At 39.3% G+C, this 19936-nt stretch overlaps 1 protein-coding gene across 3 annotated transcripts in view; it reads right to left on the reverse strand.

The window, feature by feature from the left end:
- The window catches only part of PARD3B (par-3 family cell polarity regulator beta), a 1706387-nt gene that overhangs the window by 265831 nt on the left and 1420620 nt on the right, over positions 1 to 19936 (reverse strand). For 2 of the 3 annotated variants that reach the window (XM_006861955.1, XM_006861956.1), the window contains exon 19: positions 7685 to 7987. The exons of the other annotated variant lie outside the window; for it this stretch is intronic. In XM_006861955.1, the coding sequence (XP_006862017.1) occupies positions 7685 to 7987 (303 nt within the window). The remainder of the gene's footprint in view (positions 1 to 7684; positions 7988 to 19936) is intronic. 3 annotated transcript variants of the gene reach the window in all.

Consider the following 19936-nt stretch of genomic DNA (forward strand, 5'->3'; position numbering starts at 1 on the left):
GCGACCCTGAACAGGGTTTCCGAGGCTCTAAATCTTTACTGGAGCATAAAGCCTCATCTTTCTTCCTCGGAGCAGCTGGCAGTTTCAAACTGCTGACCTTGTGGTTCGCAGCCCAATTTGTAACCACTACCCTACCAGAGCTCCTTATGCATAGTTATAAATAATTACAAAATACAAAATCATATTTAACAATCACAACAGGGGACAACCACCTGCCTGTCAGTTTGATGCACTGTGGTGAATTACATGATGTTGTGATGCTGGGAGCTACGTCACCAGGATTTCAGATACCAGAAGGGTCACCCATGCTGGACAGGTTTCAGTGGAGCTTCCGGACTAAGGTAGACTAGGAAAAATGCCTATCTTCTGAAAATTAGGCAATGAAAACCCTATAGCTCACAAGAGAACATTATCTAATTCACTTGCATCAAGAAGGATAAATTGCTGGAGAAGGACATCATGTTGGGTGAAGTAGAGGACTAGTGGCCAGTTAGTGAGGCTGGTTGGCACAGCAACCACCACAATCCAGTGACCCTGAAGATGGTGTAAGATCAGGCAATGTTTCACTGTGTTCTATGTGAGGTTGCTGTGAGTCTGAGTGAACTTGACAGCCACTATCTGTCATTACAGGTGAGGCTAAACTGCCCATGCCATTTAATGGCTACTAAGACCAGGAGTTGTTGTTAAGTGCTGTCGAGTCAGTTTTGACCCATAACAACCCTGCACAGGTTTTGCAAGGCTGTAATCTTTACGGGAGCAGAAAGCCTCATCTTTCTCCTGTGGAGCAGCTGGTAGTTTTGAACTGCTGACCTTAAGGTTCGTAGCCCAATTCGTAACCACTACTCTACCACAGCTCCTAAACCAGGAGTAGGACTCACCTTTATAGCTGTCTGTGGCCCTTTTTTCAACCCAACCTTGGCCCCTTTACTCTCAGAATGGAGTTCAAAATTCTTCAGCCAAGCTTCTCTCATTTGCCTGCTACCTAGTTCCGTGATCTTTCACTTTACTCTCTGTTATTTGCTCCTCTCATCTTAAGTTTCTGGTTTATTGAGATTTTTTTTAGTTTCTGTAACATATCAGAAAGATATGTTACTTGTGCTTTATTGACTATGCAAAGGCTTTCAATTATGTGGATCATGACAAGCTATGGACAACATTGTGGAGAATGAGTATTCCGGGATAACTAACTGTATTCATGAAGAACCTTCACTTAGGTCATGAGGCAGTTGTTAGAATGGAACAAGGGAATACTGAATGGTTTAGGATTTGGAAGGGTGTGTACTAGGGTTGTGTTCTTTCACCATACTTATTCAATCTGTATGCTGAGCAAGTAATCTGAGAAATTGGATTATATGAAGAAGAACATGACATCAGGATTGGAGACAGACTCATTAACAGCCTGTGGTATGTAGATGATACAACATTGCCTGGTGAAAGTCATGAGGACTTAAAATATTTATTGATTAAGATCAAAGACCACAGTCTTAGGTATGGGTTGCACTTCAGTGTAAAGAAAACAAAAATTCTCACCACTGGAGCAATAAATAACATCAAGATAAACAGAGAAAAGATTGAAGCTTTGACAGCTTCATTTTGCTTGAATCAACTCACCAACACTCATGGAAGCAGCAAGCAAGAAAACAAATGATATATTGCATTAGGCTGCACAAGACCTCTTTGAAAGTGCTCAAGAGCAAAGATATCAGTTTGATGACTAAGGTGCGTCTGACCTAAGTCATGGTATTTTCAATATCCTCATAATGCATGTGAAAGTTGGACAATGAATAAGGAAGTCTATAGAAGAATTGATGCAATTGAATTATGATGTTGGAGGAGAATATCAAAAGTACTATGGACTGCCAAAAAAAACAAACTAATCTGTGTTAGAAGAAGTACAGCCAAAATGCTCCTTGGAAGCCAGGATGGCCAGACTTTGTCTCTCATATTTGGGCACATTCACTAGGCTCTAAGCTCCATAAGGAGAGGAATGCACCTTTCTCTTTCTCCTTTTTTTCTACATTGCCATGTTTTTCAAGACACTCTTTCCTTTTATATGCTAATTATTCTTCAAGGGAAACCAATTTTACCACAGCATCTGGTCAGTTTTACCTAACTTTGAAGAGCAATTACAAATGTCACTTCCTTTTGGAGGCCTTTCTTGACCTAGCCTAGGAAAAGTTAGCAGTCTCCTTTTCTGTTATTTACATTACAGGTCTTCCCTGATTTATGGCAGTGCCCGTTTGGATGACTCCATCGTAAGTCAGTTGTGACGTAAGTTAAATATTTTATTTTTCTTTTCTTAGTTTTAATTATTATTGTGTTTTACAAGGGTAAGTCAAAAGGTATTGCTATTTGGATTGCAGTTCATACATGTATGCATTTATTCCTAACAAAACTTGTTTAAACATATTTCAGTGATCAGAGAATAGCTGCAGGCCAGTTCCTTCATTAGAATGCTTGTTTTTGTCTCCTTGAGGTGCCTTCCAAAAAGAAAAGATCTAATGAAAACAGTGGCTTCTGACTGGGTCTGCTCTGCTGGGCCAGTTCAACTCAAGGCAGAAAGGTCAGATCAGAAGGTTAGAGTGACTATTTGGGGGGATTCCAAAGAAGTAATCTTGATAAATTTTCTCAAGAGACAAAGACTGATCATGTAGATTTATAATGACATAGTTTTAAGAAAACTGAAAATTGTGTTGGTGAGAAAAAGGCCAAAGTTGCATGAGGTATTTTTTTGCCCATTACAACAATACACTTGCTCATTCTTGGAGCATAGCAAGAGTTGTTCTATGAGAATTTGATGGGAAAACTTAATCCTGTCTACACTCCAGCCCTGATCTTACCCCTTCAGACTTCTTTTTTGCTCCCAAAATGTAAAGAACATTGAAAAAGGATATTTGAGTCCTTAGAGTATGCCAAAACTACTGTTTTAATGTCACATAAATTGAAGAGTGCATAATTATTTTGGGGAAAGATTAGAACGATGGAGATACTACCTTTCAAATTGTATTGACCAACATGGAGGATACCTAGAGAAACAACAGCTTCATGTTTTGGTGGTTTTGCTTATCAAAGGGTTCTATGATTGGTAGTAAAATTTTTTGACTTACCTTTGTATTATCAGTATTTTTAGAAACCCGATCTTTATTTTTCTCTGAGGGTTGGCATGGGAATGATTAAATCTGAAAATTACACATGGCACATCGTATGACGTACATATTATTAGTGACAAAATGTATCCCAAAAATGACTGTTGTAGGGCAGTTGGTTGAAACTCGTATATAGTGTAAATCAGGAACTACCTGCATATTGTGATTTCCATTTCCACATGTGTCCCTCTCATCCCCAGCTAGATATGCCCTTTTTATAGATTAGGACCATATCTTATCTATCTTGGTATCGTATCTAGAGCTTAGCACACATCATATTTAGTAGCTAGAATACAATCGGTGCCTCGACTTCCATCTTCTTTTGATGCTTCCTGCATTGTTCAATTTTTTTTCCCCATAGAATTTTTCAATATTGCTAGTTCAAGCAATTCTTTCAGGCTGAAAAAATGCTTAGGAAGCTCTTCCCTTTAGCTTTTTCAACAACAGGTCTTTGCACATTGCATTATATAGAATATTATACTTTGTCTTCTTGAGCTGTCCTTTGAAATTTTCTGTTCAGCTTTGTTACTTCATCATTTCTCCCATTCATCACAAAAAATTTTCAGGTCTCTTCTTACATTTACTTTGGTATTTTCTTTCTTGTCTTTTTAATGATCTTGTTTTATTCAAGTATTATTTTCTTTAAGTCAATCTACAATGCCTCTGTTCTTTGGTCATTAGTGCACAATGCCCCAAATCTGATCTTAAAATGGCCTCTAAATTCAGGTGGGAGTCCTGGTGTGACACTGTGGGTTAATGTGCTGGGCTTCAAAGTTGGTTTGAACTGTAGTTGGTGGTTCAAGCTCACCAGCTGCTCCTTGGAAACCCTGTACAGGGTTGCTATGGGTCAGAACCAACTTGATGGCACTTAATAAACATATTGTCAGGAGGGACAAGTTGCTGGAGAAGGATATTATGTTTGGTACAGTGGAGGGTCAGATAAAAAGAGGAAGACCCCTAACGAGATGGATTGGCCAAGTGGCAGCATTGATGGACTCAAGCGTGGCAACAGTAGTGAGGTTGGCCCAGGATCGGGCAGTGTTTCATTCTGCTGTGCATAAGGTCGCTATAAATCGGTACCGATTCAATGGCACCCAACAACAACAACAACAATGAATACTCAAGGTCCTATGTGGACTCTCATAGACTCATGTTTGTTTTCTTCAGCTTCAGCCTGAATTTGCATATGAGCAATTGATGATATGTTCTACAGTTTGCTTCTGGCTTATTTTGACGGATAAGATTGAGCTTCTCCATTGTCTCTTCACACAGATGTAATCAATTTGATTCCTGTATATTCCATATAGTGAGGTCCCTGTGACTAGTCACTTTTTATGTTGTTTTAAAAAGGGTTTTGAAATGATGAAGAACTCATTAATCTTGCAAAATTCTGTCATGTGATCTCCAATATCATTTCTATCACAAAGGTGATATCTTCCAACTACTGATCCTTCCTCTTTATGTCCAACCTTCACATTCAAATTACCAGTAATTATCAACACACCTTGATTGCATGTTTGATCAATTTTAGACTGCAGAAGTTGGTATAATTCTTCAATTTCTTTATTGTTGGTTTTGGTGGTTGGTGCATAAATTTGAATACTAGTTGCATTCAGTGTTCTTTCTTAGAAGCATACAGATAGTATCTTATCACAGGCAGCACTGTACTTCAAAATAGATATTGAAGTGTTCTTTTTAATGATGAATGTGACACCATTCCTCTTCAATTTGTCATTCCCAGCATAGTAAACCATCGAATGTCTATTACAGAATGGTCTATAACTGTCCATTTCAGCTCACTAATGCCTAGAATATTGATCTTTATGTGTTCCATTTTATTTTGGCTTTCAATTTTCCTAGATTCATACTTTGTCCATTCCACATTCTGATTATTAATAGGTGTTTTCAGCTGTTCATTCTAAGTTTGAGTCATGCCCCTCCAACAAATAAAGGTTCCGAAAAGGTCCTGAGAAGCTCATCTTCTGGAACTATACCAGACAATATTTCATTGCTATTTGTAAGACTTTGAAGTAGACTGAATATTCCTTCCTCCTACTTTGGTCTTGGAGTCCTGGTGTGGCACTGTGGGTTAATGTACTAGACTGCAAAGCCGTTTGAACTACAAGCTCGGTGGTTCAAGCTTACCAGTCGCTCCTTGGAAACCCGATGCAGGGTCTCTATGGGTCGGAACCGACTCGATGGCACTTCACAACAACAAGAACACTTTGGTCTTAGTCTGGAAGTGCTGCTTGAACCTGCTCACCATGGATGACCCTGCTAGTCTATGCAACACCAGTGGTCTAGCTGTCAGCACCACAGCAATGTGCAAGTCACTACAGTAGGTCAAGCTGACGAGCATGTGGGGAGTGGTGATGATGATGGCCAGTATTACTGAGTGCTTACTCCAGGCCAAGACAACAACTGCTTGCATTAAGACTTAAACAATGAGTGATCATTTCAGAGTAATCATTCCATCTAATGAAAGATATGCACAAAATAAAGATAACTGAGTATACAGAGTCACACTTAGATCTACTAGTTAAAAATGTGACAACAGTCTAAGACTTCATTAAAGGAAAGTTTAGATTATGTATTAATACAAAGGAGTCACAGCCAAATGCAAAACTGCTAGTTACATACATATCTGGAGTGGGCAGTAAGTAACTCATTATTTCCTGACATTATTCTATAGTGAGGGCAGCTAAGATTACTCTAAGAAATGCCTTTCCTTGTTAATTGTACATGAGTGAAAATTAGCTTAGAATAGAGATTCCTAGTGTTCCAGAGAGTTACTTCAAAATCTGAATAAACACACATTAAAAAAAAAAAAAAAAAAGGAAATTTATGACAAAAATTAGGGTACAATAAGAGCTGGTTGGTTTATGCTTCTTTTGAAGACTTACAATGTACATTGATTAGTATATTGGGGGCATAATAAGACTGAAGGGGGAAAAAAAACAAACCCTCTTTGTATGGCATAACTCCAGAATTCCCCAGCTACATTTGACTAGTACCCTTTTTTTCCAAAACACAAGAATGCTTGTATATATTTCCATGAAATTAGTAGTGGAAAATACTAGCTTGGGAGATTCCAAGAAACACTGCCTCTGTGCTGGGATTCTAGCAATAGGCATATGCAAAGTGGAATCCTATAAAGATCTATCTGATTTAGAGAAAGGAAGATTGAGTGTGGTCTGAGCCAGAAGAGACTCCTGCCTAATATTCATATTTACATGATACAATTCAACCCTCTATGAAGGTTGGGGAGAAAGCCTATTTTTAATCAGACATTTGAATTAGCAGTTTCGTTATTATGACCATATCTCACAATCATCGGAATTTATGTTTTCATTTTATCCCAAAGAAAAACTTGACCATCTTTCTTTAATGCTATCAACCTGGAAGCTTGACAGTAAGGATTAAAAATTGCTCCTTCCTTCCCACTTGGTTATTGGAAAGGCTCTGAAAGGGAATCAGTCTTCTGAAGCTACACTTTACAGTCTGCATAAAAATGCCATGATTTCCCTTCCTCTCCCCAACCTAATTGAAAGTGCATAATATCACCCAGCTGGGGAAACGTAAATGGTAAACATATGCAATATATCATGCTATCACACAAAAGCTGGTTACTAATAGGAACTGGGTGGTTGTCAGGACCAAAAGAATTCTCGAAAACAAGTCTTTTCTTTTTTTTTTTTTTCATATACAAAGAGAGCTCTTTACAACTGCCACACTCTCTCCTCCCCCACTCCCCTCCAGACCTTAAGTCACACTCAGGTTGGCCCAAGGTCAGCCAACCCATTCCTTGTGTGTATATCGTTCCAAGGCTCAGCTAACAATGTGTATTGACTAAAAGAGTCTTAAATCAGACTTTCAAGAGATGAGGCATTTTATTTTTGGCAGGAGGTGGGGTTGGAATCATCGTGTTCCCTACCTACTTCAATTGTACTGACAGATGGTCCTATTATATCTTTCCTTAGTTGCTAAACCTAAGGATCACTGGCCTTGTCACCTCTTATCTCTCTCTACTTCATCAAATTCCTATTGTGGATACGTTCTCCATTTCCACCTCTGCTCATCCATGACCATATATTCCTTGAGTATAAAGTCCCCAGTTCCCTTACTTTTCAGAGTAATTCCACCTCAATTACATCTACTTGGAAATTATCATTTTCTCTTGTCTGACTCCTCACTTCCAAGGGTCATGCTATCTTCTTGGATAAAGTCTTTCACAGCGCGGCTCTTAGGAGACAGGACAATATTACATCAAAGTTCTCATCATTAGTTCTCTGTCACAATATTCTTTCAGAAATCTCTCCCTGTTGTACCACAAATACAACTACTTTTATTAATTCATGCCACCTTATAACTAGCTATTGCTACCTTACTGAAGAGGTCAAATTACAGTACATGTCTAACACAATGTGTTGTTTCAGTTTTAAGAGATTGGAGAGTACATTTTTATCTGCCTCTGTTGTAGAGATGACTTGGAACTTACTGAACAGAAACTACGTTCATCTTTTACTAAGTTTCATTACCTGTCAACTGGAGCCGGTGGATGATAGGGCTTGTTGACCTTGGCATAGAGACCCTCTAAGTGGTCCATCTCCGGAGACAATGGACGGCTGTCCCGTGGGTAACCAAGTGGTACAGGACGAGGTGGCGATGGAGACCTATAGACACTTGCTGATGTACATGGCTCCCGGAAATGGTTCACTCTGGCATAATTGGGGTCCATTTCATCATCATCCATATCATGTGCTGATCCAATTGTAGTGGTAGTATAATCCATGAGACCTTTTGCCTGCTTTTCTCTTAGCTCCTGATGTTTTGCTCCAATCCTGAAAATGTAAAATAAGAAGCAGAGATGCATGTGAATGTTATATGCTAATACACTGAAATAGTCTCCTGAATTGATGTTAATTGCTCCTAGTCAGTCTCTAAACTGTCACTTTTCTGTTTACTCAAGATCACATCATGTAGCAACACCAACAGTACAGTGCATGGATTAATTTTAGATCACTGACCTTTGGTGCAGGACCTTTATGTTCATAGAAAAGCTATAGGTATTTTCATATCTTGCCTGCTGATGACTGGACTGATTGCAGAGTTCAAGGCTGATTTTTATTAACATCCTCTCTATACAAATAGGATGTGTTTGCATGAACAGTACATCTTTGCTGTGATTTTTTAAGAAAGTCTCCTGTGAGGCAGGAGTCCACCACAATTTTATACTATTTTATGATTTCACTATTTGGTGTCCTTGAAGATGCTGTGTAATCTTCTAAAGAAAGAGCTTGCAAAAATTGATTTGAATATGAAAAAGAAATACAGAGGCTTTCTGGTTACTAAAAGCAGTGGGACCCATGGTAATTTAGAAGACTTTCAGTTTTTTGGTTACACAAATGGGGATCATTGTGTCTCATTACAGAGGGGCTATGGACAGAGTAAAATAGTGAAGAAATTAATAGGCTCCTGACAGAGATGAATTGGCACATATAAGTGAATTAAACACCATTACTGGCAGAACTCCACAGCACTAGAGCCTTAAGTGATATTGCAAAATGCTACTGCTAATCAGTGCCAATGTATAAACTACCGGGAATGGGAACAGAAAAATATGCTTAGGTGGATTCCAAATCCATCTGAATTTTGAGAATTTGACATTTAATCTGGGAAGTGTTAAATCAGCTCTTCTAAATTCTCAGTTAAGTGTCAAAATATAAAGGTCACTGTGGCATATTATAGGACAATGGTGACCCTGATGGTGTTAGGAGGTGTTCAGCACTAATGAGGAAAGAGGGTAGCCTTACATCGCCAGGCAAACAAGGGGCATCGTGTATGGGATGAGAGGAGCAAGACAGTGCTGGCTCAGGTGCCTAAAGGACGAGATGAACCAGAAGTCTCTGGCTCAGGGAACAGGAGAGGATCTAGGGTTAGAAGCAAAAGATTTGGCCCAGAGACAACCACAGAGAACTGGATGTGAATTAAAAACAAAACCTAACATCCTTTAGTATCTTTTTCTCTTCAGACAGAAAGAACTGTTTTTGTATATGGCAGCTAAGGTTTATTTTACAAAACACCGAGCCTTTTGTAAAAATCCTTAGAAGCCAAAATCTGTCAATGTATTTTCTTGGGTAGAACAACATTTTTCTTTCTTTTCTTTTTTTGGATTAGAGAGGAGGAGAAAAGAAATCAGAAGGGGAGAAAGAAACAATAATAACAAAACAGTGAAGATACAAAACACACACAGACACACACAAGCCAACAGCCATCTATCCTCAAGGCACTACAGATGAAAATAAATGTCAGGATACATTATTGCATTTCTCTTTTGACTAGGCCAAACCACACACCCTACACATAAGTAATTAGAAGAATTTATATTTTTGCAAAAGGCAGCTTGAATCTCCAAGGGATTTTGAATTAAGATGAAAGGAAGATTACACAGTAGGGAACCCATTAAGGGGCCTTGCCTGTCCCCTTTCAATGCATGTTAGACCTAGATTCATGGATGTTTGTTTTGAATAATTTTTGATAAAGATGATAACCTGTTTCATTCTGCAACAAAACTATCTTTCCAGGGATGGTGCTCACTCTATTATCAGAGAATGCTTGCTGCATGAAGATGATAGGGATGGATTTCCATTGCAAATAGAGCAGAGGACATCAATAAAGCCAGGGGGTGGGATTCTGTGTTGTTGCTCTTCCTCATAAAGTGGGGTGCCTTCGAGAGAAATCATTCAGTAGAAAGATGTATATCTCACGGCTGCCTCATGGGGCTAACACTTGTGCATTCCTGGCGGAGGCAAACACCAAGCTTGACTTTTTAAAAAACTCACAGGAATACAACATCGGTAACTGGCCCAGAAGATCTTGATTTCATAACTACTCGTTCTTAGAGAATTGCTCATTAATTAAGCTTGCTGAGTACGTAGAGGTGCTCAGATGAAAAGTACTCTGTATGTGAAGCACTATTTTACCTTGCATTTTTCCTTTCTAAAACAAAACTAAATCCTTCCTTGATCCTCCCTCTCTGCACCACTAGGTGCTACAGTAACTAATTTCATATTAATCACTCAGTAGGTGAAATAGTAATTTCTCTTAACCATCATTATTACACCATATATCAGGGTCTCTCCATGTGGCGGAGGACAAGGCAATCTCTGCAAAGGGGTGTATGGAGGCAGAAGAAACTCTCTTAAGAAAGAAATGTCAAAGAAATAGATTTCTTTGTTACTACTCTGATTTTCCCTCCCCACAATTCAGTGTGAGAATTCTAATTGTTTATAGTCATTTCCACTTGGAAGTTCCATTACTAATTGGAAATCAACCTGAAAAATGTATATATTGTAAGAAATAAGAAAGAAAGAGAGGAGGAGAGAGTCTTGGCTTCAACAGCAGGCAGTTTTATTGAGAGTAAACCGGAGAGGGGGTACTCTAAGTCACCAAAAGAGACCAAGAGCCCCTCTGTTCTCTTATAGACTGGGAGTATTTAAGGCCATGTGGTTCCAGGTACAGTTCTGGGAGCCTCCAATGGGTGGCGCTATGGAGATTTTACTGAAACCTGAATCTACAGGTGTGGGGGGAGGGTCTCTTGGTGCAATAAAGACTTAAGCTTTCTGGAGACCTGAAGCCCAGGCAGGACTTTATTCGGTGCCGCTTGGTGTAGCTGCAATGCCATTTTGTTGATCAGGAACAGGGTCCTTCATATATAAATAAACATATATAACTAAATACGGAGTTTTGGTAGCGTGGTGGTTACGAATCGGGCTGCCAACCTCAAGGTCAGCAGTTCGAAACTACCAGCGGTTCCGCGGGAGAAAGATGAGGCGTTCTGCTCCCGTAAAGATTTACAGCCTTGGAAATTTACAGCCTGTACAGGATCGCTATGAGTCGGCGCCGACTCCACGGTACTTAACAACAACATATAACTAAATAAGCCTGTTGTCATGAGTCTATCCCAACTTACGACAACCCCGTATATTAAAGGATAGAACATTAGAGTTTTCTGGGATTTCATATTCACAGAAGAGTCCTGGTGTGGTGCTGCAAGATAATACGCTTGAACGCAACTCACCAGCAACTCTTTGAAACCCTATACAGGGTCACTATGTGTCAGAACCAGCTCCATGGCATTCAACTACAACTACAATATTTACAGCAGCAGGTCTCCAGGCATTTCCCCTGTGCTGCAGCTAGATAGGTTCAAACCAGCAACCTTTAGCTTAGCAGATGATTGCCCACTGCTTTGCAGCACTGCCCTTGAGAAATCATGGCTCTTTTTCTAGTTCTTACCAGCACACTGGTTTTGAACGGTTTCTCCTCTCTTGTTTCACCCTTGCCTACAGAAACCTTGTTGTTTCTTTCTTTCTCCATCTAGCACTTGGGTATTCTCCTTCATTTCCATTTTTCAGCTATGGGCTAGTGTTCAGGACTTTCTATTGCCTAGATTTGCACTGCCCAATATGGTAGCATTAGTCATAGGTAATCATTGAAATTTAAATGAATTAAAATTAAATTAGAAGTGCAGGTCTTCAGTTACACAAGCCACATTTCAAGTGCTCAATATCCATATATACAGCGGTGGTAAGTTCTTACCTACAGTAACGCTGTATAGTGTTTCTGGGAGTCCTGGTGTGGCACTGTGGGTAAATGGGCTGGACTGCAAGGCTCATTTGAATCTCAACGTCAGCGGTTCAAGCTCACCAGCTGCTCCTTGGAAACCCTATACAGCATTGCTATGGGTTGGAGCCGACTCACAGGCACTTAACAACAACAATAACAACAACATAGGGTTTCTGAGGAGTGGCTAATGGGTTTGAACTGGCAACCTTCTGGTTAGCAGTCCAGTGTTTATCCAATAGCACTACACCAGGGCACCTTAGTGGCTACCAAACTGGTCAGAGCTGATGTACACTAATTTTTTCACTGCAGAAAGTTATCAAACCAATGAAAGGGAAAAAACAACCTGGCGCTGCTCATCAACCATACCGCACACCAGATGACCCGTCTAGAGACTTTTCTCTGACCATTTTCCCTGGCGCTCACAAAAGTTAAATAGGTCTTGTATTAGACCTGATTTGAACGAGCCGTTAGGCGGCCAGGTTAACTCCTGCTGGTGATGGGTGCTAAGAAGGTGTCAGGGAAGATGATCGCGGGCACTGGGAGGGCATGTTGAAATGAGTGGGTTAGGGCGCCGGGAAAATTGCGGTCCTGAGCCTTCCGATGTTAAATCAGGGGCCTCAACCATCCCACTTCTGACACCAATGAAAGGGAAAAAACAACCCGGTGCCGCTCATCAACCACACCGCACACCAGAATATTCTAAGATCTTAGGGTATATCACCTCATTCCATTTTAACCTATATTTTAAAGGTTGCTAGATAATCTTCCTCCAATAGCATCTCAAGAGTCCTGGTGTGGCGCTGTGGGTTAATGCACCATACTGCAAAGCCGTTTGAACTGCAAGGTGGGCGGTTCACACTCACCAGCTGCTCCTTGGTAACCCTATACAGGGTTGTTATGGGTCGGAATCAACTCGGTGGCACTTAATAACAACAACAATAGCATCTCCATCATATCTTGGCCAAATCAAGTCTCTAACATGAGATTATAATAAATGAATTGAGTTGCTTTTCTCCATCCCTGAGACCCTAAAGCAACAATGAAAAAATCAGGATGAAAGTTCCATCTATGATGGAATTAGAAACTGGTCATATCTGGTCCTGCAAAAAATGTTTGGTACCAACCACTCTTCCCACAGCACTCATTATCCAACTGGGTTCAATAATTCACTACAATGGCCACAGAAAACTCAGACAGCAAACTCAGTTATGGGATTTATTAGGAAAGCTAACACATACAGGATCTAAAAATGCTCAGGGCATACATAGCTATTCCAGTCAGCTGCTGAGAAGTGCTCACAGGACACAACACTTCACCATAAACTTTAGCCTGAAGGCATTCAACTCTGCCGCCATGGATCAGCAAACTGAGCAACTCCATTCTACAAGCTTCTGCTCAAAGTCACTTGGCTTTACTTGCTTTGTGGGTTGGGAGTCTACTGCTCTGTCATGTGCTCTAACTCTTGGTGCTGTTGCCGCTCCTCTAGAACTCTTTTAGTATCCCAGGTTTCTGTTCCTAGGCAGAGGAGGCCCAATGTGCATAGATCTTAGGGTCCAAAGGATGCACTTCATTCCTGGCTCTTTTTTCTTGATGGCAGTGAGATCTCCCTTCCTGCTTTTGAGATGGTCCATTTATACCACGGCTGGGAATGTCTGGACCGGTGCCTATGTAAGGCCTGCAAAATCATTTGGTCTGGCCTGTCAGGGCAACTGCAGTTCCAGCCATTACATTAGGGGTGATTTAATTAAACAGACCAAATATAGCAGGCTAATTTTTAAGTTGATAATTTTGCATGGCCTGCAAATGATGTTATAAATTTTGGCTCCCATCCCTGATTTATATCCATGGTAGAGTTTCAAATTTTTACAAATATAATGAACTCTACTAACATCCATGGAGGCTTGGGGTGGCATTGAGGGTTAATCCACTGGACTTCAAGGTTGGTTTGAACCACAAGGTAAGTGGTTCAAGCTCACCAGTCGCTCCTCAGAAACCCTATACGGGGTCTCTGTGAGTCAGAACCGACTTGATGACGCAACAAAAAATAAACATCTACAGCTGAATCATATCATCCTATCAGTATCTTCTCCCACTTTCTCCAACCCAGACCCTGCAGGGCAAAATGTTGTGTGTGGGAGTTTGCAAAGATTATGGCTAGAAGAGACATTAAATAATTCACCATACCACAGATATCATCATGAAGTTTCTTTCAAGTTATCTCTGTCTGGTGCAAAAAAGAGCAAAGAAAATCCAAGACTCAAGGAAATATTTAGTTCAAAGAACAAATGGACAATGTAAACTATAACCTCAATGTGTAGTGTAACACCAGAAGAATTAGATGGTGCCTGGTTACCACTATAGATTGCTCAGATCTGACCCACAAATGAAGGTCCTGAACAGAGTAGGAGAAAAATGTAGAATAAAATTCAAATTCGTAAAAAAGACCAGGCTTACTGATTTGATAGAGACTGGAGTAATCTTGAAGACTAATGGCTCTCTGACACCCTTCAAACCTGACACTGAAGTCACTCCAAAGATGACCTTTGAGCCAAACAGCAGACAGGCCTATAAAGCGAACAAACAACACCTGTGAAGAGTGTATTCCTAATTCATTGTCACAGTTAAGAGGCAATTTTGCTGGTTGTATGATTCTTGGTCATTTTTTTTCTTTCAGAGTTTTATATACAACGTCTTCTTGTATGCATAATTTCTGCTAAGAAATCAGAGTCTAGTCTTATTAGTTTCCCTATGTATCAGAAAGGAGTGGGAACAAGGGAGAACTGAAATCCCCTCACTGCCAACCTCCAGTGTGTGTCTTGTGACTTCAAGCCATTATATCCACAGGTACCATCAAAAGCTCAAGATGGCTGCATTTTACCAGGCCAGATGATAGCCCACCCCATCTATCTCCTCTCTCAGCACTACGACTGTTTCCTCTCCCAATCAGAACTTAATTCACCTCTCTATTCTATCCTCTGAAGCTCAGGGTTCCAGGCTCAGCATCTGGCTGTGTTTCTCTTGGTCTCTGCTGTCCTTTTTGAAGAGAGTTTGTTCAGCGGTCTGCCTACTCCACCATTATGCCCTGAAGTCAGTGGAGTCTTACTTAACCTCAGATTTATATATTTATAACCTTTATGTCTTCTGTAAAAGGTAGTCTACTGTAGCTATATTTTTCTCTACTTTGTTCTGCCACATAACAATATCCAGAAGAAAACTGTATGTTAGTGAATAGAGATTTTTATCATTTTTATAAAGCTTCATATAATAGTCTAATGTGTGAATATTCTATTGTTTATTTAATGATTTATCTATTCTTATGCATTTGAGTATTTATAATATTTTGTTATTAGGCTATAATCAATAATCTTATGTAAAATCTCATGTATAATAAACAATGTCATAATAAAAAAATTGATGTAGGAGTCAGTCCATATTTTTGCCACTATGACTTTGGTATGAATTCATAGGAGTCAAATTATTGGGTGAAAGAGAATATTACATACACTTTTTCTAGATTCTAATTTCCTTCCAGGGTGGGAGTTACATTTTATATTGCCACCTGCAATGTAGGAGGATACTTAACATCTATTTTTCCACAGTCTCACCAAGAAAGTACAATGTCCAACTTTGGAATAGTTGATAAAATTAGGTAAGGAGTATATTTCAGTGAAGTTTTAATTAGCTTGTCTTATTATGTGATGCTGAGCGTTTTCTCATATGTTTAAGGGCCATTTTCATTTCCTCTTTTGTGAGCTGTCCCTATCTCTTGCTGATTCTTCTATCAGATTGTTGGTATTTTTTTTTTTTCCTTGTATTTCCAAGACCTTTCTATAGTATAGCAATATTACCACTTAGTGATATAAGTTGTATATATCTTTTCTCAGTTTGTCATTTGCCTTTCATGATTCCATTTAAAAATGATTGATTAGTATTTCATAATTTATACCATAACCTCAAAAGCAGTATAAAATTTTGTTACTTTGTGTTCTTTTTAAAATAATTTTGTTTCCTGCAGATTGTGTTCACAATACAGTTGTGACTGATTTGACTTGTGTTAGGAAGATGTCAGCATTGAAATTCTTTTTTGTCACTACTATGTAAGCCCAAAGGAGCTCTGGTAGCATAGTGGTTACGAATTGGGCTGCGAATCTTAAGGTCAGCGGTTCGCAACTACCAGCCGCTCCGTGGGAGAAAGATGAGGCTTTCTACTCCCGTAAGGATTTACACCCTCAGAAACCCTGTACAGGGTCGCTATGGGTCGGAACTGACTTGACGGCACATAACAACAACAACAACAACAATGTAAGTCCAAACAACAGAGTCTGAGATGACTAAGTCCTATAAGGGGGTCTGCTACCTGTAGGGGGGAGCATAGTTGACATCAGAAAAGGTTTTTAGGGAAGAGATACAGGGTAAAAGAAGTGGTGTCATTAAAAGACATTATAAACTACCTCCTGTATGGCTTTCTTGTGTGACAGTGGGGATAATTTGTCCTGCTATAATTTCTGCTTTTATAATAGAAACTGCAATTAGGTCACTACAATTATCCTTTTCTTCCAGTGAACGGGGCCCGCTTCTCTGCATTTATGAACTCAGTTTCAAAGCTGAAAGCTGTATACCCGGTCAGGAACAATTACAACTTTTTTTTATTATTATTCTGATGTGATAAGGGAACAAGATTGATAATTTCTCCCTTCTCTTGTAATAAATAAATACATTTTTATACCGTAAAATTGATATTCTATAACAAGGACATGTAGATTCTTTAACACGACAAATTTAATCTTTCAAGTAGATTTTATTCAAGTTGTTCCCTTTGCTCACATAAACCACACATTAAGTCATTCATGGCTTGCAAAATCAATGATGCTAGGTCCCCAAACACAGCAACTTATGTGGATAGTGTACCTGCATATCCTATATTGTTGTTAGGTGCTGTTCAGTCAGTTCCGACTCATGACAACCCCATGCACAACAGAAGAAAGCATTGTGCGGCCTACACTGCCTTCTCAGTTGTTACATCTGAGCGCATTGCTGCTGCTACAGTGTTAATTCATCTTGTAGGAGGTCTTCTTCCTTCTTACTGACCCTCTACTTAACCAAGCATGTCTTTCTCCAGGGACTGGTCCCTCCTAGAACATGTCTGAAGTATAAGAGACAACATCACACCATCCTCACTTCTAAGGAACATTCCAGCTGTACTTCTTCCAATGTAGATTTGTTTGTTCTGCTGGCAATCCATGGCACTTTTAATATTCTTCCCCCAGACCATAAGTCAAATACATTGACTCTTCTCGGATCTTCCTTATTCATGGTCCAACTTTTACATGCATAAGGGGTGACTGAAAATATCCTACAGAGTGCCAAATATCATGGGGCAAAGGACATATTGATGCTTATTTCCCTCAAGTCTTGAATGTCCATTAAAGAAAGTCAAGACAATATAGTAAGAAACACCTCTGAGAGTCAGGTGTGGTCTCAAAACATTCCAATTATGGAAATCTTGGGGAGGGTAAATGGTTTTTGACTTCCAGGGATGACCATAGAAACAATTTCCACATTTAAAATGGCCCAGAACCAACCAGACCTCCTAGTATAATTTATTTTTTTAAATTGATTTGACACTGAGTCTATTTTAATTGTAAAATCATGGCAGTCATTCTCAATTCTTACCTGTTAGTTGTATTTTAACAATGTAAATTAGACAGATTCTTTACTGCCTTCTCATCATGACTAAATACTACCATTTCAAGAGAACTGCCACTTAGTGAAGGCTCTCATATCATTAAATATACTGTTTCCCTACATTTATACCTTTCCCAGTTCCATTACACTTTCTTCATTGCTAATGTACTGAATTCCTGTAATTTGTATTCCTATAATGTGGACAAATTTCTCAGAAATGCTTAGTAAACATCTTTAGCTTTCATTGGGAAATGACCCCAAAGACAGGAGACAAAAACAAAAAAACAATGCACAGAGGGCTTACCATCATTTCTTTAGTGCATGATATCCATATAATAATCCTGGGGATTTCCTACAGAAGTTGTCATTAATTACTGAAGAAATTAAAACATGATCCCAAAGTTGCTGACTACACATACACTGAAGAACTCAAGAAAGAGCTACAGTAATCTTCCCTAAAGAGGAGTCTGCTTGTTGGATAGATAATTGTTGCCTACAATATTCTTTATTCCTGTTGCTACTGGTATTTGTATGTGTTAAGAAGGGCACTTGTTAATTTCTTTATGTTTTCCCCAGTTTATACATGTCCCTTCTTGGTGACACTATTGGAGGTAGATGAGAAAGTAAGTTTTCAGTATTAAAATGATCAGAAGTACAGCATTTTTAAAACTTAAGATTTCCAAGTTTATAGCTACAAAATACATGACAGACATTTCACATAGTATATGTCATGGTATATAGAAAAGAATAAGGATAAATCACCTAGGTTGGCTGTTTTGAGTATTGCATATCTACATAAACTTCCTGGGAAAGAAACAGGAAAAAGATTGAGAATAAAAGGAAATTAGCAACATTTCCTTTCCTTTTCCTTCAGACTCATCTTTCCTTCCATTTTGCCACCTGGAATTTCACACCTGGCCAGTGCTGTTCTGAATGCATCTTTGATCTCTGTCTCTCAAAGCTTACTCACATAAAAATGTGCTGAAGCATGGAACATGGACACCCACAAAGTACGTACTGTTCAGTTTCCTTTGTTTCCTTAGCCACACAAACCAGACTTCCTAGTGCCCTGAAAACCCACCCCAGGTTATATAGAATCTTCTTTAAAAGACCTCTTGGGGTCGCAGGAGTGTTGGATGCACTATTGACCTCCACAGGGCCTGAGAAAGCAATCAGAGTGCTGGAACCAGGATTGCACCTGAAACTGAGATAAATATGAACTTTCCACCAAACATTTCCTTTCAGTCAACATATAAAGGGCATTCCTTTTGAAAAATCATATTCCTCCACTGGTTGCTATGGGTTGGAACTGACTGGATGGCTTTTAGCAACAACAACCTTAGATGACTAGATAACTCAGCTATTGGAGAAGGTGTCTGGTAATTCTGCCAAAGAGTAGTTGGACTATTCAAGAACAAGATGACTACGAGGAATGTTACAATTCTGGCTCCACTGGATGATGATGAGAAAACACTTTACCACAACACCTGGCTCACACCTAAACTGTGAGAAAGGCTTTTTAAAAAGAGTGTCTGTATATGGTATTGAGTACTACAATGAGGAGTTTTTATTTGACATTATAAGTAATGGTTATTTTTAGAGGCAAGTTTAATGCTTGATGGGACCTCCAAAAAGATCAATAGACATCATGCCAGACATGTTGTTTCCGGTTCCTTCTCAGCTCTGACCACAGCAGTCCATTGCTCAATGACTTGTTTCTTGCATGGTCTACCTGGTTGCTCCAGTTTTTCCTCATAATGAATACAGATGATCTCTCAACATTTGAAAAGATTCTTGGTTTGCTTCTTATTGGAGCTAGAATTTTTGAGAGTCTATAAACTGTTGGAAAGAAGGGAGGGAGGGAACAGTAGGCCAATTTTTCCAGAAAATCAAGAAATGGGGTAACATCATGTTATTTCCTTTATCATTATCTGTAATATAGATTCGATTCATGCTCCATCTAATAGCAGTAAGAACATACATTGTAAAAAGGAAGAGTGCTAGGGATCACAGTTCTACTCTGACACACACGGGGAAACTTTGAGTTGAAATCAACTCAATGACAACCAACTACTGGTTACTGGTTAATGTTCTTAGAGTCTAAGGGTTGAATCTAATCCAAACAGGTTCTGAAGGAAGGCAGTCAAGGCAGAAGCTATACTAATAAGGCTACTGTGGCTGATATATGCTGAGGTTTTCCTAGGAACCCAGCACTGTGCCTGGACGTTTGCTTGCTTAAGATCATTTGACTCTTATTATCCCAGTTTCATTTTTAACAACTTCCAGTTTTCCCAGAAGTTGTCAAAAATGAACGGAACGCATCAACATCGATATCTTACACATTAGTGAGCTGAAATGGACTGGTATTGGCCATTTTGAATCTGACAACCACATGGTTTACTATGCAGGGAATGACAAATTGAAAAGGAATGGTGTTGCATTCATCGTCAAAAAGAACATATCCAGATCAGTCATGA

This window comes from Chrysochloris asiatica, unplaced genomic scaffold (assembly GCF_000296735.1).
Source record: "Chrysochloris asiatica unplaced genomic scaffold, ChrAsi1.0 scaffold00045, whole genome shotgun sequence".
Classification (NCBI taxonomy): domain Eukaryota; kingdom Metazoa; phylum Chordata; class Mammalia; order Afrosoricida; family Chrysochloridae; genus Chrysochloris; species Chrysochloris asiatica.